The sequence below is a fragment of the Eptatretus burgeri genome, chromosome 7, assembly GCF_056783735.1.
Source record: "Eptatretus burgeri isolate ZD-2024b chromosome 7, Ebu_testis_v1, whole genome shotgun sequence".
NCBI classification, from domain to species: domain Eukaryota; kingdom Metazoa; phylum Chordata; class Myxini; order Myxiniformes; family Myxinidae; genus Eptatretus; species Eptatretus burgeri.
This window is the reverse complement of record NC_140967.1, coordinates 89918332-89936767: the sequence shown is the minus strand read 5'-3', so window position 1 is coordinate 89936767 and position 18436 is coordinate 89918332. Positions and strand designations below refer to the sequence as shown.

The 18436-nt window shown below is 49.7% G+C and overlaps 1 protein-coding gene across 1 annotated transcript in view; it reads left to right on the top strand.

Annotated features, from left to right (window-relative positions):
- The first annotated feature begins 671 nt into the window (after positions 1-671).
- The window catches only part of IMPA1 (inositol monophosphatase 1), a 55788-nt gene continuing 38023 nt past the window's right edge, over positions 672-18436 (top strand). The window contains exons 1-4 of the mRNA XM_085889528.1: positions 672-822; positions 4343-4451; positions 4947-5080; positions 5652-5756. Of these exons, the coding sequence (XP_085745654.1) occupies positions 728-822; positions 4343-4451; positions 4947-5080; positions 5652-5756 (443 nt within the window). The 5' untranslated portion in view covers positions 672-727. The remainder of the gene's footprint in view (positions 823-4342; positions 4452-4946; positions 5081-5651; positions 5757-18436) is intronic.

The following is an 18436-nucleotide window of genomic DNA, read 5'->3' as shown; positions in this document are numbered from 1 at the left end:
AAACGCTTCACATCAACGTAAAACGTGTGTACGGGAATACTGTACTGTAAATGGTGGAGACTTGCAATACCCTCCACCCACCTATAGGAGGCGCTACACGATACACATTTACATGGAGAATTTGCATCCGTCCCTCACTCCCCCCACCATCCCGACCACGAGCGAAGATAAAACACCCCGATCCATTAATTGGGGTCATGTTGGTCCTATAGCACCAGAATTTGTCGGAGTACTGGGACAAACAAACAAACACATCCGTGAATTAACGTAAAGGATTCTTCAGCATTGAGAGATCGGGAGCAAAATGATACACAGCACGATATTTTAAAGAGCTCGGAACGGATTCGATTTCGGTTCAGGTCCAGATCCAGATCAACGGGGAACAATATGTAAACTATTCAGCCTGGCAGAGGGTATGCGCTATATACCGAATCGTATTTTATTAAATCGGTTATCTTCCCACCTTTATTGTCATCGTTTTAAAGTTAGTACTTCGGGTGTGTCCCATTATCAATCAGCTTGCTAAGCCAGCCGTTCCTTATCAACAGTCTCGTTGGAGCGCTTGCTTGAGTGCTTAAGCCGCTTGGCGAGCGCTCTACAAGCTGCTTGGTAACGGAACAGTACACAACGTCGCTGCGCGAGAGCGTGTTGTCGTGTTCGAAAACATAATGACGATTGCAGCAAAAAAAAAAGGGAAGGAAAGACGCCAAAGAATGAATTACAATTGATGAACGAATTTTCATTTCGTCACTTCCTCTTCCTCATCGCTTCGTTCGTCTTCTTCCTTCATCTTCCTGCTTCTCGGCGATCGTACGTCATGAGGTGAATTAATGCGCAGTCCAGTCAAAATAAATAATGCAGGTACCCAAGATATAATATGTGCATAATGTGTGGTATTGTGTTTTTGGTTTTTTTAATTTTCAAAAAAATTTTTTTTTATTTAAATAACCACCTCACAACCACGCTTCATCGCACGTCAACCGCGTCATCTCGGAATTAATGGAGGAGGGAGACCATTATTAATTATATTGTTCATTTTTCTTCCACCACAAAGTACATCATCGTCGATGACAACATTAAAGCACGTTGTTTCAGAGCAACTACCTCACCCCCAGGATTCGGTGGTGTACCATGAGCGGGAAAAAGGGGGAAGGACAACTGAAGATGAGATGGGATGAATCTGTACATGAGAGCAGGTTTCTGTGGAAGAATTCCCAGGCTGACTTAACGTTAGGGATAGTAGATTTGATGGGAGGATCAGTCCTGAAGAGAGATGGCTGCTTGCAGTCCCTCCCAATCAGCCTGAGTGAACTGCCAGACTAACTGGCATTGAGGCAGCTCTCTGAAAATAACCAGAGAGATGTCGACTCTCACAAACACATCATCAGATGAACCAATTGGACCAGAGGAAGAGCAGGAGACATTTAAGGAGAAGTTAATCATCACAAAGTCCAGAAAGGGAGGATTTGCCATTGGGAGAAATCCGAGTTGGAAAGTTCACACGTTGAGTCAGTCCCATGGAGTCACAGAAGTCCTTTGCTGAAGTGCTATGGCCGGTGAGAGAGGGACCAACACCTTGACAAATTTCATGCTGACGATTGAAATCACCACGTATGAGGAAGAGCGAGTTGGGATCTTGTGGTTAAAGTTTGTCCATGTTGTCTGAGAGATGTAGATGGAGTTGTCACTGTTAGGAGGATAATGCAACACAGAGACGAATTAGAAGTGAGAGCAAAGGGGAAGTCGCAGCCACAGATACTCCTGGGGGTTGAGAGTTGTAAGATCTGTACAAGGATAGTCAGAAATTTATTTATTGATGTGAAGTGCGACTCGGCCACTGGGGCGTGGTTCAGGCCTATCAAATCGGAGGAGACAATAACCGGGGAGAGACAATAAGGAGTCAGGGACGTCCTGTGGGAAGAAGGATTCTGTTAAACAGATGATGTCTAGTTTGTCGGCAGGAGCCTGGATTGAGAGATCTGTCAGGAACAGAGACCACGGATGTTTGAGGTTCACACAGTTAGATATAGTGGGAGGAGGCATTGGGTTGGAGCAGTATAGGGGTGTGCGGGAAGGTTTGAGTGTGTGGGGGAGGGGGGGAAGGCTTGTATGGGGTGTGTGAGAAGGTTTGAGTGTGTGTGGGAGGGGGGAAAGGCTTGTATGGGGTGTGGGGAAGGTTTGTGTGTGGGGGGGAGGGGAGGCTTGTATGGGGTGCAGGGGAAGGGGGAAGGTTTGTGTGTGTGGGGAGGGGGAAGGTTTGTGTGTGTGGGGGAGGGGAAGGTTTGTGTGTGTGGGGGAGTGGGAAGGTTTGTGTGTGTGGGGGAGGGAAGGTTTGTGTGTGTGGGGGAGGGGGGAAGGTTTGTGTGTGCAAGGGAAGGTTTAATGGTGCAGGGAAATTTTGAGCGTGAGAGATGCAGGGGATGGTTTGAGTGTGTGGGGTGTGTGGGGAGGTTTGAGTGTGTGGGGTGCATGGGAAGGATTGAGTGTATGGGGTGCGTGGGAAGGATTGACTGTGTGTTGTGCGTGGCAAGGATTGAGTGTGTGAGGTGCGTGGGAAGGATTGAGTGTGTGTTGTGCATGGGAAGGTTTGAGTGTGTGGGGTGCCTGGGAAGGATTGAGCGTGTGGGGTGTGTGGGAAGGTTTGAGGGTGTGGGGTGTGTGGGAAGGATTGAGTGTATGGGATGCGTGGGAAGGATTGAGTGTATGGGGTGCGTGGGAAGGATTGAGTGTATGGGATGCGTGGGAAGGATTGAGTGTATGGGGTGCATGGGAAGGATTGTGTGTATGGGATGCGTGGGAAGGATTGAGTGTATGGGATGCGTGGGAAGGATTGAGTGTATGGGGTGCGTGGGAAGGATTGAGTGTATGTTGTGCATGGGAAGGTTTGAGTGTGTGGGGTGCATGGGAAGGATTGAGCGTGTGGGGTGCGTGGGAAGGATTGAGTGTGTGTTGTGCGTGGGAAGGTTTGAGTGTGTGGGGTGTGGGGAAGCATTTCGAAGGTGGAGTGAAGGGGAAGCATGGAGAGGATGTGGTGAGGAGGGATACAGAAAGAGGGATATGAAACTTTGAGAGGGTGTGGTGAGGATGGAATGAGGGTGGGGTGAAGGTGGGATGTGGGTGAAGTGATGGTGGGGTGATGGTGGGATGAGGGTGGGGTTATGGCAGGATGAGGGTGGGATGTGGGTGGAGTGATGGTGGGGTTAGTGTGGGATGAGAGGGGGTGAGGGTGGGATATGGCAGGATGAGGGTGAGGGTGGGGTGATGGTGGGGTCATGGCGGAATGAGGGTGGGGTGTTGGTGGGATAAGGGTGGGGTCATGGCGGGATGAGGGTGGGGTGAGGGTGGATGCTTTTTCTGATGGAAATTCCAAAAAAAATTCTTCAAATTCCAACTTTGACAAATGGAGATAAAGTTCATGAGATGGGAGCTAAGATTGCTTGTTAAACGCATGGAGATATGCTTTACTGTATGAGTGGGGGGTGGGGGTGGAGGTAGAGTGAGGAGGGTTAGGGGAAGAGGTTGGTGCATGAGACACAGAGCAAACACCTCAGAAAAAACAATCATGTTGAAGAAGAAGAAGAGATGCATATCGTGGTGGAGAAGAACAACATGTGTTATGTGGAATTTATGAAGGGGAGATACAAGGGTTGAAATACATTCTTAAAATGTTTCTTTTTGAAATAAACATTTCTATTTAATATAGATTCAGTTTGAAGAAAAGAGGGAAAAAATCACCATTAGAGAGGAATCACAATAAGCTCGAAATGTTTTTGTTTATCAGTGCTATGAACCCTGAAGGTGTTGTGCAGCTGACTTTGAGACATTACTTTATGGTACTGCACACTAATTTGCCCTTGGTGTGGGATAGCCCGGTTTACCTATCAGGAGTTATTCACCCACCCAGGAGTATAATAACAACCTTGTAACTCTGTCCGTGCCATGATTACCAGTAAACACTGTCTTTATTCCATGAACTATGGGTCATCCACATATTACCTTTGCAAAATGGTAATTTTTTTTGGTTTCGGCCACTGCTGAGTCGCCCCTCCACCATTCACCCCCCCCCACCCCAACTCAACTTTTCCTATTTCTACCTCCTCCTCCAACTCTCTATCTTTCTCTTCCCCCTTCCCTTGTTCATGATATATGCAGATGGCCTTTTACAACCTTAATGGAACCAACTGATGATTGAACACTTACTATTGTACTTTTCTTGCCAATTCAGCAGCTGAAATTTACAGCTAACAGTGTTGGCTCTTGCTGGTACAAATGACGATGACAAAGCACAAAAAAGTTCAAAACAGGCACTGCTATGATGTTGTGTTACTCGTTTGTTTTGAAGTGTTGTGGATAAAACTGCAGCCGGACAGGACAACGCGAGGCCTCGTGGAGGGGAGTCATGGGCACTGTGCCTGGAGGCCGCTGTGACCGTCGCTAGGCAGGCCGGCGTGGTAAGGAGCCACCATGTATGTGTTCTGTTTGTTCATAATTGCATTTGTTGCCATGGTTACATGCCATGCTTATTCTCAAGCTTCAGTGTTCTCAATTCACTGATTAACGGTTAAGTTGGTTGGCTTAAGATCTCAGGGTCTTGAGATCAAGCCCTGTTGGGCCATTGAGTTAACACCAGGTCAGGTCAATTCAGCATGTCATCCTTCTGAGGTTGGCAAAATGAGTACCAGCTTGCTGGTAACGGGCATTCTGGTAACATCAGCAGCACAGCCATGCCCCCAGAAAATGATGCAGCCAAGCAGCCACAGGCTGCAAATGCACATACATACAAACAAACCAATTTAAATTAACCCTTCTCACTCTTCAAAAAGCTCGAAACCTCTTATGTTCCTCTTTATGACATTTCGCACAATTATTTTGTTTACTGTTCCTAATATCCTATTTCATATAGTCTTTTCACATCACTCTCTCCAATATCTTCAACTGCATTGCAGGTGATACGGGAGGCCATTAAAGATGAAAAGCAGGTGATGTTGAAGAGTTCCGTGGTTGATCTTGTCACTGAAACTGACCAGAAAGTGGAGAAATTTATTATAAATTCTCTCAAACAGCAGTTTCCCACACACAGGTGAAGTAATTAATTAATTGATTAAAAGAATGTCATTGCTTACACTGATTTTATGTCTTTTATCCACACAATGGATTTGTATTCAAATAATAAATAAACAAGCAGTCATAGACTGGTACTTACGAAATCATCAACTTGACCTCTGACCTTGTCTAATAAAAAGCTGTCTCTTGAGAAGGTAGCGACGCAAACCAGAAGTTTCTACGATGATTCTGTGCCAAACCATCAAAAATCGAATGTTTGACCTCACTGTGATCTTGACCTTTGACCGATTTTGACCAAAATTTAATCAGCATGAGCCATCGCCCTCCTGAATCACGTGGTGTAATTTGACATTGGTAGCTTCTTCCGATCTCAAGTTATCGTGCCTACAAACAAACACACAAACACACGACGGAAGTCATCAATATACTTACGAAATCTTTAGATTTCGTAAGTAATAAAGCTCATTATTTATTTAAAGGTGTCGTATTCGAACATACATTTTGATGACATTGCTTTGACAAGAGGCTCAAAGTACAACTTGGGTTTGTTTGATCACCTTCCGTTTTGCTGCCATTTGTTTTCTCAGTTTCATCGGTGAGGAGTCTGTGGCTAATGGTCAAGGCTGCAGTTTGACCGATAATCCAACTTGGATAATCGACCCTGTGGACGGCACCACAAACTTTGTACACGGGTACGTGATTTTGCTCGACTTGAAATGTGCATCATTGTCATTTTCTGATTTTAAAAAATTGGTTGTTGTTGAGAAATGGAGAAAAGCAGAGCAGAACGGAACACGGTTCGAGTACAAAATGCAAAAAAAACGATTGGGTGCAGCAAGGATATTGGTTATTTCACTAAATCAAATCATAGAAAGCAGATGCTTTTAAATAAATATCGAACTCAAAGGGGTGGACACTTATCCAACCAAAATATTCTAGTTTTGTATATTTAATTAATTTTTTGAAATTCGTAGAATTTGTTTTTGACTCGGAAGTTGTGGGTTACAATGTGTAAATATAGGTGGAGAAAGTCTGATTTAAATGCAATTTAATTCCAAGCTATAAGGAAACAAAAGGTGAAAAATTTGAAAGGGGGTGTACACTTTCTACAGGTACTGCATCTATTTTTGGGGATTTGACTCCCAGTTCATGCCCCAGGGCTTGGGGTCACAGGGGTCAAAGCAGATTAATTTTAACTCAAAATTTAATATTTGGTCATTCCTGGTGGAACCTTTTGCCATTTTTCAACTTTTCTTTAGGTGGGAAGCATGGGGATTTGTGATGGCGTGCCATCGACTTCGCTCTCGTCTTTTATTTGCAAATGAGATGGAAGTGTCTGTCGAACAAGCAATGATGGAATACAGTTGTCAAAACTGCACTAACAATAATTTTTTACTTTTGCAATTCACATTTCATAACATTTATTTGTACAGATGTTGGCGATGTAAAAACATTCATTCAAAATCCTACATTTTAAAGGATATGAATATACAAAATAAAATGCACAAAAGTACACTTCCCACAATAACGTGTACATTCATAATGGGGGCTACAACCGCACAATGGGCAATGGGGCCTATGGCAGCCCGCTTGTCGTGTGCTCGAGTGTCCTGTATATTTTTCCTTCAGACCTGGTTACCCTGGTGCTGTCCCTCAGATGGACGTTAAACTGGGCATCCCATCTGACCACATTAGTTGGTGGACTTTAGAGATCCTACAATGTCCTTCACATAGAGTAGGCGAGCTATTGCCAGCACCCTGAACAAATGCCAAATTCTTGCCCTAACTACTCGGTGGAATGTGACGCATGGCCAGCTGGGTCATGAAAGATCTGGGCCAAAAACTCGCCCGGCCAACCCCACAAGAATGTGGGAATAATTGTGCTTGTGAAAGAAGATGACTCTTGGCATCATATTGATGTGGATGGGATTATCAATTTTGATATAAAAAGGTACATCCAAGCAACAAAAGCAAATTAAACACCACAGATTGTGAAACAAACAGGAAAGAGCCTCAAATATATATATACAGTCATGCGCCACTTAACGACGGGGATACCTTCTGAGAAATGCGTCGTTAAGCGATGTAGTCATTGTGCGAACATCATAGAGTGTACTTACACAAACCTAGATGGTATAGCCTACTACACACCGAGGCTATATGGTATAGCCTATTGCTCCAAGGCTACAAACCTGTACAGCATGTTACTGTCCTGAATACTGTTGGCAATTGTAACACAATGGTAAGTATTTGTGTATCTAAACATATCTAAACATAGAAAAGGTACAGTAAAAATACGGTATAAAAGATTTTTAAAAAATGGTTCACCTGCATGGGGCACTTACCATGAATGGAGCTTACAGGATTGGAAGTTGCTCTGGGTGAGTGAGTGGTGAGTGAATGTGAAGGCCCAGGACATTACTGTACACCACTGTAGATTTTATAAACACTACACTTCGGCTACACTAAATTTAGAAAAAAAAAAATTCTTTCTTCTTGTAATAACCCTAACCCAAAAACACCAAACACATTATACAGCTGTACAAAAAAAAATTTTTATTTTTTTATTTTTTACTTTTTTGTTAAAAACTAAGATACAAACACACACATTAGCCGAGGACCAAGGCCTATAGAGGGTCAGGATCATCAATATCATTGTCTTCCACCTCCACATCTTGTCCCACTGTCCCACATCCAAGATAGACAGAAGACGCGTTCGTTTTACCTTTGCGCTGTTCATGACGGCCATGTGTGTTGTTAGTGGCTTCTTACAATGTTCTCTCGCATCGATTATAGAAAGGTGAATAAATGGCGTTTGGGTTTAATAAATAATCATTGCATCGATCTTATAATTTACAAATGAGGAAACGAGCATCTGTCAGTTGTGTGATATATTTGCGGAACAGTGTGAATGTTTTAGCAACATAAAAAGCTTCACTAAAATTCAATTTGTGTTTTAATTTCTACTGTAACAACAACGATTTATTCGCGGAATTCTTTAATTCAAAAGGTAATTTACTTGCTAGAAGGTAAACGTGCAAAAAACTGGTCAAATAGGGTAAAAATTGGGGTGTTTTAGGATGTTAGGTCAACATTGGGTTCATTTGAACGGTGATTTCCTTGAATCCCGATTTAGCGCGACCCCGCGACGATCGCGGTGACATTTTATGGACCTCAACGATCACGTTATAACGGGGCCACACTGTAGTTGTTTATTATCAATATCAAGTTTTATGTACTGTACATACAATAATTGTATGTGCTATACTGTACTTTTATACGACTGGCAGCGCTATGACGGCTACGACATCACTAGGCGATAGGAATTTTTCAGCTCCATTATAATCTTATGGGACCACTGTCGTATATACGATCCGTCATTGACCGAAACGTCGTAAAGCGGCGCATGACTATATATATATATATATATATATATATATATATATATATATATATATATATATATATATATACATATACATATACATATACATATATATATATATATATATATACATATTGTTGCGGTTTTCGCGCCCGCCGGCGTGCTGACGGCCACGTAACTCGAATCGCGGCACGTCGCCCACCGGACGGACAATCCAGTCGTGACCCTCTCGGACTAACGCCGGGAACCAGTCACGGGTGGACCTTTCGGTCTCACCGCGATCGAGCCAATCAGCCCCCGCGTGGGATAGGGTTGCTCGCCAAATTCGAACTACCTAAGTACCCACGCGGAGGGTAGACCGGGCGATCGCACCTCGCCGCAGGTCGACTTCGGATACGGGCCACTTAAGCGACCCGTTCCGTACTATCAGAATAACCGAGCGGTGTTATCGTCGACCTCGACGGTTCGATTAATTATCGGGCGTATTCAGCCCACTACCAACCCTTTACGTGAAGCAAGATGGGGATTCAAAGAAAGAAATGACGAAGCGAAGCGGGAGAACAGTTCAACAATAAAGCACATTTATTCGCGACGAACGGAAAGCACACAAATACAATTCCACCAAATGCACACAAAAAAAGAAAACACAATTCCATTTACACAAAAAGCAAACATAAAAGTGAAAACACAGTGCAGAGCTAATACCGACTACCGAGCACACGGCAACACTTATACAATTCTACTTCACAGACGGCGCCGACAACACATACCCAAAACCAAGGAAAAGAAATCCCCCAAGAATGGGGTAGGCCTGAGGCCGAGACCGGGTTGGGCCTACCCGTCTGGTGATGAGACGCGGAGCGGCGATGGCCCCGCAACCCGCGGGCCTCGTGGACAGTGCCTGGCAGGGGGTGGGAACGGGGCCCCCTTGGTCGCACTATCTCAGCGCGGGGGAAACAGGAGGGGGTTGCTGATGCTCGGGGTATAGAGGATCTTTATTATATGCGACGAGCGTCTCCACCTCGGCCAGGTCGCGCTGTCGGCCTCCCTCGGGTGCAGCTTCCTGCACGACGCGAGCACCCCCTCGTCTGGTGTCGCCGCCTTTCCACAGCTCCGTCCCCTCCGTTCCGACTCCAACGCACACGACGAGCAGCTCCACCGCCCGCGAAGTCTTGACCCTTTGCTTCCGACTCTCCTCTTCTTGACTCTCCGACCTCGTTCTGCTCCTTCTCTCGTTCCCTGACTGACGAACACCGTCCTTTTATCCCCCCGTAACTTCGCCTTTGACCCCCTCCCTTTGACCTTTCACCTCGCTCCCCATTGGCCCGAGAAAAAGTGGGCGTGAAGGCTTTTTGATCCACAAATTTGCATATATCGATCGTTCTGGAGGCGGGGCCAAATCGCCCCTCGCTCACCGATTGGACGGCAAAAAGTGGGCGTGTGTCGTTTTTGATCCGTTTTTGAAGCAGAAAATCCGTGATTTTGTACACGCTGTTCGACGTGCGCCCTACACGAGTCCAGCATCGGTGCCCATGAGTGGCGCGAGATGACGGTGATGCGATGGTGGCGAGTTGTGACGGTAAAGGTCGTGGCGGTTGTGGTGAAGCGGCGTTGTGGTTGGTGGTTGTTGTTGTGGTTGTGATCATGGCGGTTGGTCCAAAATAAAGATAGTAAAAGAAAAACGGCTATCCTGAAGAGTCGCAGCACGTATAAATGACATGTATTCCCACTAGACAACGGGTTTGGGCCTAACTACACATGTACTTACCGAGATACCTCACCTAAGGGACCTGAATGGTGGTTTGCGAATCTGGTAACCACAACACTACCCCCTCCCCTTTTTACAGACTCGTCCCGAGTCGTCAAATTTTCGTGTGCCATCATGTGTAGTTTTCCCCTAGTACATTTTACCTACGGATCCCTGAGTGCGACATTCATGGTATTCGTGTCCCCAAAATAAATAACCTGAGGGCTGCGTAACTACCTAAACAAACTCACTCACACGGACGACTTAAATAAAATTGCCGGCGCTAGACAGACATGCCGGGGGGCGCACTCATATGTACAGTACATCTTACCTTAACTTACAAATTTTACACTAAACCATGGCCCAGGATCACTGAACTCTGCAAAAGAAAAGCAGTTAGCAGGGAGCCAGGCTGCCCGCATGCAGTCTCTGGCTCAAAACAATGCAGGTGACAGGGAACGTGGCTGGCTGCTCACACGCAGTCCAAGGCCTTCCCTTTTGAACTGAACTCAGTGAACCACAACGGTGCATGGGCTGCACAAACGCAGTCTCCGTGCCAGCTCAAGTGGCACACGCAATGAGCACAACGAATGGATGCATGAACACAAACACGGTGCACGGGCCGCCACTGCAGGCCCGTGTTGTAGCTGCCAACAGGGCAGTTCTCGCAGCTTGCAAACTGTTGCCTTGATCCTGGCGCACATGGAAATGAACAGGGGGGGGGGGCAAAGCAAAAATTGAACGGGGCTGGTGAACGTGGGCAGTGGGCATGGCATGGCAAAGGCAGCAGGCAAACACAGCCCGCAGAAGAAGGCTGCTGCAGGCAAACACAGCCGGCAGATGAACTGGCCGGCACAGGCCTTGACGCAAAACACGGCCAGCAGATGAACTGGCCGGCACAGGCCTTGCAGAAAAACAGCCAGCCGGCAGACGATCCAGCCGGCACAGGCCTTGCAGCACAGCAGCTGCCGATGAAGTTGGCCGGCCTCCGCCTTGAAGCAAAACACGGCCAGCCGATGAAGTTGGCCAGCTCTTGCCGTTCAGTGGAGGTTGGTGGAGGGAGTGCGGTGGTGCTGGCCACTTGGAAGGCGGGCTCGGACCTACCTACCTGTCTCCCTCCCAACCTATCGCCTTTGCCTGTCACTGTACATACCCACTCCCTTAATTTGTCAAACCCCAATTTAGCCCCAACTTATTTTTTTGTTGTTTTTATTTTTACTCCCCCACTATAAATCGTCCCCTAACCCCCTTTATCGTCCTTGTTCGGCTAACCTATCCTGTCACCTAGCCTACTCCCAACCCCTATGTTCCCTTCCCGGAGGGGAACAAGGGAGAGCTAACGTCCTGTGTCGAGGCCCAACGAAGCCTCAGAATGGCCTCCCCAGAGTTCGGCGATCTTAACACCAAGTGGGTCCAGCGGCCCACAACGACAGCGAGGGGATGGATGGTGCGGAGGGGTACATCTCCTAATCTATCCTAACCATTTAACTGTTAAACTACCCCGGGGCTTTCAACAAGCGCCTCTCGCTTAAACTATTGGTTCTAACAACCCAGATTCCCGTCGCCTGTGTTGGTGTCCTTACAATTTCGGGCCTCGCCCCCCCAATTTTCTCTCCGTGCCCTCACACGGTCTCCTGGCTGGGACACGTGGCTCCCTTTGGCAGGCACGACCCTCTGCCGAATCTCCCGCTATGGCACCCCCGGGCACTACACTGCCTCCGAGCCTACCAGCTCCCTAACACCGGGGAGTGCCCCCATGGCACCTCCCTGAACCGCACACGTGGCAGGCCGGCCTCCCGGGCCCCTTTCCGAGGGTCACCCGTGCCCACAACACTGCCCACGCGGCTAATGGCGCCCCGGGCCCCCGCACCAAGCAGGCGCACCCGTGCCCACTACTCTATCCCGGCCCCCCATGGGCCCATGGCCTACCGCCGCCCACTAGCCTGGTGCCCGGGGTACCCACTCAGCGATACTCACCTTTCGCAGCCACGCTCCCAAGCCCGTCAACAGGGCTCCTGCACCCTCCAAATGGGTCTCGAGCCTACTTTCCCACCAACAGCAAAACGACCTCCATTTTTCAATTTGACTAACCCAGCTAACTCACTTTACTCTGACCCCGGGGTCCCTTGGGCGGGAGTCACTCCTCCCCCCAATCACTCATCGCACCATGCATTCCCCATTCACTCCATTCACACAGACCCGCTGGCCTCACTCACTCACCAAGCACATGCTTCCAATTTACTCACCAACAACTCTTCAACACACACACACCACTGAACTCTGCCATCCTTCTATCTACCTCCCCTAACTAACTCGTGCTCCCACGTCGTCCCTTAAACTAAAGCACGTTCCTTTTAACACTACGTAGCTAAACTACGTCCCCTCTACACATTCACAAGTCTGTCACGGTCTCCAAATAATCCATTTTATTTCCCAACCTAAATCTGGCTACAATCCCTCTAACTAATCCATTCCACGGACTCCATGAGGACTTACCCCTGCCCCATGGAGTCGGTCTAGCTGAGCTAACCCTTCCCCCTAACTAGTTTTCATCCTGTGCCCAGGGTAAGGGGGTCTTTCACCCCTTGCCCAGGAATCCTGTACACCCGAAAGTGAGGCTTGTTTTTCCCTTTTTTTTTTTTCATGCCCATCACCTGCGCGGCAACTCAGAGCTCGCGCACTTTGCACCTGCCCGTGACGTCATGCAGCTGCACGTGTTCCTCGTCCCTCCTTGGACGGGACCATCCGGCAGAGATACCCCTCCTGCCGGATTCCAACCCCACGTGCAGCCATGACGTCACCGTGCGCATAAAAAAAAAGCACAAGCCACACGTCTAGAGGGGTTCCCCACGCGAACACATGTGCTTTGCCCGTTGGAGCTTAACACACACGATCGCGTGGAGAACCCGTCCGGTCCAAATCCATTTACCTGCCTAACTTTGTCCGTCCGCGGGATCGGCAAATCCACCGCGTGCGTTTCCGGACCGGGACTTCACTCTCGCAAGCGAGCACGTGGCGGTCTCGTGCGTTGCACAGCACGAACCGCGTGCTCACTGCTGGGTGAACCCGGCACGGTCCTCGAAACAACTACAGCCGCTACCCGGCTTTCGTTTCTCCCATGTCGCCGTCTCCGTCTCCATTCCACACACGCATACCTGCGTGTTACGACGCACACAGTCCACACCATTAAACTCACACCGGGAGACGCGGCTGCGTGCTCCCGCATGCCAACCGCCATCTCCCTCACATACCGCTCTCTCACACACACGGTCTCCCTTGCACACAGCGACCTTGCACACGGCCGTTCACTCACGCGTGCCTCACTACTCTCACACCGTGCCTCATCCACACACGCGGGGGAACTCACCCGCGGTACCTCACTCACACTCCGTGCCTCATCCACACACGGCGTGCTGGGAAGCACGCACTCTGGCACCATCGCCACCACACCACTCACACGTGGTGCCTCACTCATACTGGCCGTTTCACTCACACACACGGCCTCACTCACACACGGTGCCCCATCCACACCCGGCGTGCTGGGAAGCACGCACTCTGGCACCATCGCCACCACACCACTCACACACGGGGTCACTTCCACACACGGTGCCGCACTCACACCTTGCACCACACACACAGGGACAACCACACTGGGGATTTGTGTCCCCACAAGGGTCTCCGGGGCCTCTACACCCCCAAGCTCTCCGTGCACCCGTCCACAGCACTCGTCCCCTCAACCTCGCAAAGCACGACCGAACTCACCTGGTCGTGACTCGCCTCAAGGGGGCATACTCCCTCCCCTCGTTCCTGGAGGAGGCCATCCAGGTGCTCGCACCGGGTCCCAACACGCTCCGCGAGCTCAACCCCATTGTCCTCCACTACCTCCGTGTGTGCGTGCGCGTCACTTACCCCGTCTTCATCGTGTAGTCTTCCCTCTATCGTTCCCATCTCCCGTGTCTCTGCCAACTCTTCACCCTTTACCTCCCTTGTCTCAACTATTATTTCTGTTGTCGTCACCTCGTGTCTCGTCTCACACGTTTTGGTCTCCCCATTTAATTTTTCCCTTTCGGTCATCGTCACGACCCTCGCCCAACACGTTCCACGAATTATTTTTTCACCCGCCTCCACCGCGGGCCTGTCAGCCGTTGCACCCCCACCCAGCTCGTTTGCTCCCACACGTGAAGTCGCCATTCCCAGCTCCCTGGTCACGGCCTTCATGCCCGCCTGCAGGCATCGGCCCATGTTCTGCGTCTCACCCCGCAGCTCTTTCATTTCTTCCCTCATTTGCTGTGTATTCGCATCCATCGTCGTTTTCACTTCATTTGTATTTGTATCCATCGTCGTTTTCACTTCATTTGTATTTGTATCCATCTTTTCGTTCATTTGTTCGTTCATGCCTTTCATTTCGTTTTTCATATTCGCCTCCATCTTTTCGATCATTTGTTTGTTCATGCCTTTCATTTCGTTTTTCATTTCATTTGTCATTGCCGCATTCATTTGTGCCAGCATGGTGAATAGCTGGGCCATGTCGGATGCACTCAAGTGAGCCGTTTCGGCAGGGGTTGGGGAAGGGTCTTGGTGGAGAGGGGGGGGGAGGTGTCATACACCGCGGCCGCTGCCGCACCCACCTCGGGTCCTGGGTTCAGTTGGGCGAGTCCGTGTTCCTGCACAATCAACATTTCCTGCTCGGGGATTCCATCCTGGACCATGGATCCTACACATTCTACATCCATTTCTAATACCCCCGGCTCCCGCTCGCCTTGAGACGCCATCTTGCTTCTCGTGAAGGGTTAATTTGCTCGCTCGTAATTTGGAGGGAATCGGGGGTCGCTTCTCTCACCCCTGGACCGATTCCCGTGAATTTCGCTGGAGACAGGAGAGCCTGTTGTCCCGCTCTCCAATACCAGTGCCGCGAGGAGGGCGATGAATTTGTATCCCACTCCTGACACCAGTGTTGCGGTTTTCGCGCCCGCCGGCGTGCTGACGGCCACGTAACTCGAATCGCGGCACGTCGCCCACCGGACGGACAATCCAGTCGTGACCCTCTCGGACTAACGCCGGGAACCAGTCACGGGTGGACCTTTCGGTCTCACCGCGATCGAGCCAATCAGCCCCCGCGTGGGATAGGGTTGCTCGCCAAATTCGAACTACCTAAGTACCCACGCGGAGGGTAGACCGGGCGATCGCACCTCGCCGCAGGTCGACTTCGGATACGGGCCACTTAAGCGACCCGTTCCGTACTATCAGAATAACCGAGCGGTGTTATCGTCGACCTCGACGGTTCGATTAATTATCGGGCGTATTCAGCCCACTACCAACCCTTTACGTGAAGCAAGATGGGGATTCAAAGAAAGAAATGACGAAGCGAAGCGGGAGAACAGTTCAACAATAAAGCACATTTATTCGCGACGAACGGAAAGCACACAAATACAATTCCACCAAATGCACACAAAAAAAGAAAACACAATTCCATTTACACAAAAAGCAAACATAAAAGTGAAAACACAGTGCAGAGCTAATACCGACTACCGAGCACACGGCAACACTTATACAATTCTACTTCACAGACGGCGCCGACAACACATACCCAAAACCAAGGAAAAGAAATCCCCCAAGAATGGGGTAGGCCTGAGGCCGAGACCGGGTTGGGCCTACCCGTCTGGTGATGAGACGCGGAGCGGCGATGGCCCCGCAACCCGCGGGCCTCGTGGACAGTGCCTGGCAGGGGGTGGGAACGGGGCCCCCTTGGTCGCACTATCTCAGCGCGGGGGGAAACAGGAGGGGGGTTGCTGATGCTCGGGGTATAGAGGATCTTTATTATATGCGACGAGCGTCTCCACCTCGGCCAGGTCGCGCTGTCGGCCTCCCTCGGGTGCAGCTTCCTGCACGACGCGAGCACCCCCTCGTCTGGTGTCGCCGCCTTTCCACAGCTCCGTCCCCTCCGTTCCGACTCCAACGCACACGACGAGCAGCTCCACCGCCCGCGAAGTCTTGACCCTTTGCTTCCGACTCTCCTCTTCTTGACTCTCCGACCTCGTTCTGCTCCTTCTCTCGTTCCCTGACTGACGAACACCGTCCTTTTATCCCCCCGTAACTTCGCCTTTGACCCCCTCCCTTTGACCTTTCACCTCGCTCCCCATTGGCCCGAGAAAAAGTGGGCGTGAAGGCTTTTTGATCCACAAATTTGCATATATCGATCGTTCTGGAGGCGGGGCCAAATCGCCCCTCGCTCACCGATTGGACGGCAAAAAGTGGGCGTGTGTCGTTTTTGATCCGTTTTTGAAGCAGAAAATCCGTGATTTTGTACACGCTGTTCGACGTGCGCCCTACACGAGTCCAGCATCGGTGCCCATGAGTGGCGCGAGATGACGGTGATGCGATGGTGGCGAGTTGTGACGGTAAAGGTCGTGGCGGTTGTGGTGAAGCGGCGTTGTGGTTGGTGGTTGTTGTTGTGGTTGTGATCATGGCGGTTGGTCCAAAATAAAGATAGTAAAAGAAAAACGGCTATCCTGAAGAGTCGCAGCACGTATAAATGACATGTATTCCCACTAGACAACGGGTTTGGGCCTAACTACACATGTACTTACCGAGATACCTCACCTAAGGGACCTGAATGGTGGTTTGCGAATCTGGTAACCACAACAATATATATATATATATATATATATATATATATATATATATATATATATATATATATATATATATATATATATATATATATATATACATATGTATATATATATTGTTGCGGTTTTCGCGCCCGCCGGCGTGCGAACGGCCACGTAACTCGAATCGCGGCACGTCGCCCACCGGACGGACAATCCAGTCGTGACCCTCTCGGACTAACGCCGGGAACCAGTCACGGGTGGACCTTTTGGTCTCACCGCGATCGAGCCAATCAGCCCCCGCGTGGGATAGGGTTGCTCGCCAAATTCGAACTACCTAAGTACCCACGCGGAGGGTAGACCGGGCGATCGCACCTCGCCGCAGGTCGACTTCGGACACGGGCCACTTAAGCGACCCGTTCCGTACTATCAGAATAACCGAGCGGTGTTATCGTCGACCTCGACGGTTCGATTAATTATCGGGCGTATTCAGCCCACTACCAACCCTTTACGTGAAGCAAGATGGGGATTCAATGGAGGAAAAGACGAAGCGAAGCGGGAGAACAGTTCAACAATAAAGCACATTTATTCGCGACGAACGGAAAGCACACAAATACAATTCCACCAAATGCACACAAAAAAAGAAAACACAATTCCATTTACACAAAAAGCAAATATAAAAGCGAAAACAATGCAGAGCTAATACCGACTACCGAGCACACGGCAACACTTATACAATTCTACTTCACAGACGGCGCCGACAACACATACCCAAAACCAAGGAAAAGAAATACCCTCAAGAATGAGGCAGGCCTGAGGCCGAGACCGGGTCGGGCCTACCCGTCTGGTGATGAGACGCGGAGCGGCGATGGCCCCGCAACCCGCGGGCCTCGTGGACAGTGCCTGGCAGGGGGTGGGAACGGGGCCCCCTTGGTCGCACTATCTCAGCGCGGGGGGAAACAGGAGGGGGTTGCTGATGCTCGGGGTATAGAGGATCTTTATTATCCCTGGTGTGCGTCTCCACCTCGGCCAGGTCGCGCTGCCGGCCTCCCTCGGGCGTGCAGCTCCTGGCACCGACGCGAGCACCCCCTCCCTCGTCCGACTCTCTTCAGCTTCTCCAGCCACTGCAGGCTTCGGGCTCCAGCCTTCCACTCTCTTCTCTCTCTTCTCCGACTCCTTCTCGTTCTCGTTCTCCTTCTCCTTCTCGTCCTGCTGACTCCTTTCTCGTTCTCTTTTGCGACTCTCCTCGTTCCGACTCCTTCTCGACTGACGAACACCGTCCTTTTATCCCCCCGTAACTTCGCCTTTGACCCCCTCCCTTTGACCTTTCACCTCGCTCCCCATTGGCCCGAGAAAAAGTGGGCGTGAAGGCTTTTTGATCCACAAATTTGCATATATCGATCGCCCTGGGGGCGGGGCCAATTCGCCCCTCGCTCACCGATTGGACGGCAAAAAGTGGGCGTGTGTCGTTTTTGATCCGTTTTTGAAGCACAAAATCCGTGATTTTGTACACGCTGTTCGACGCGCGTTCTGCATGAGTCCAACACCGGTACCCACAGCGGGGCAAGAACGGTGGCGATGCTACGGTTGCGAGGTGTGACGGGAAGGTCGTGGCGGTTGTGGTGAAGCGGC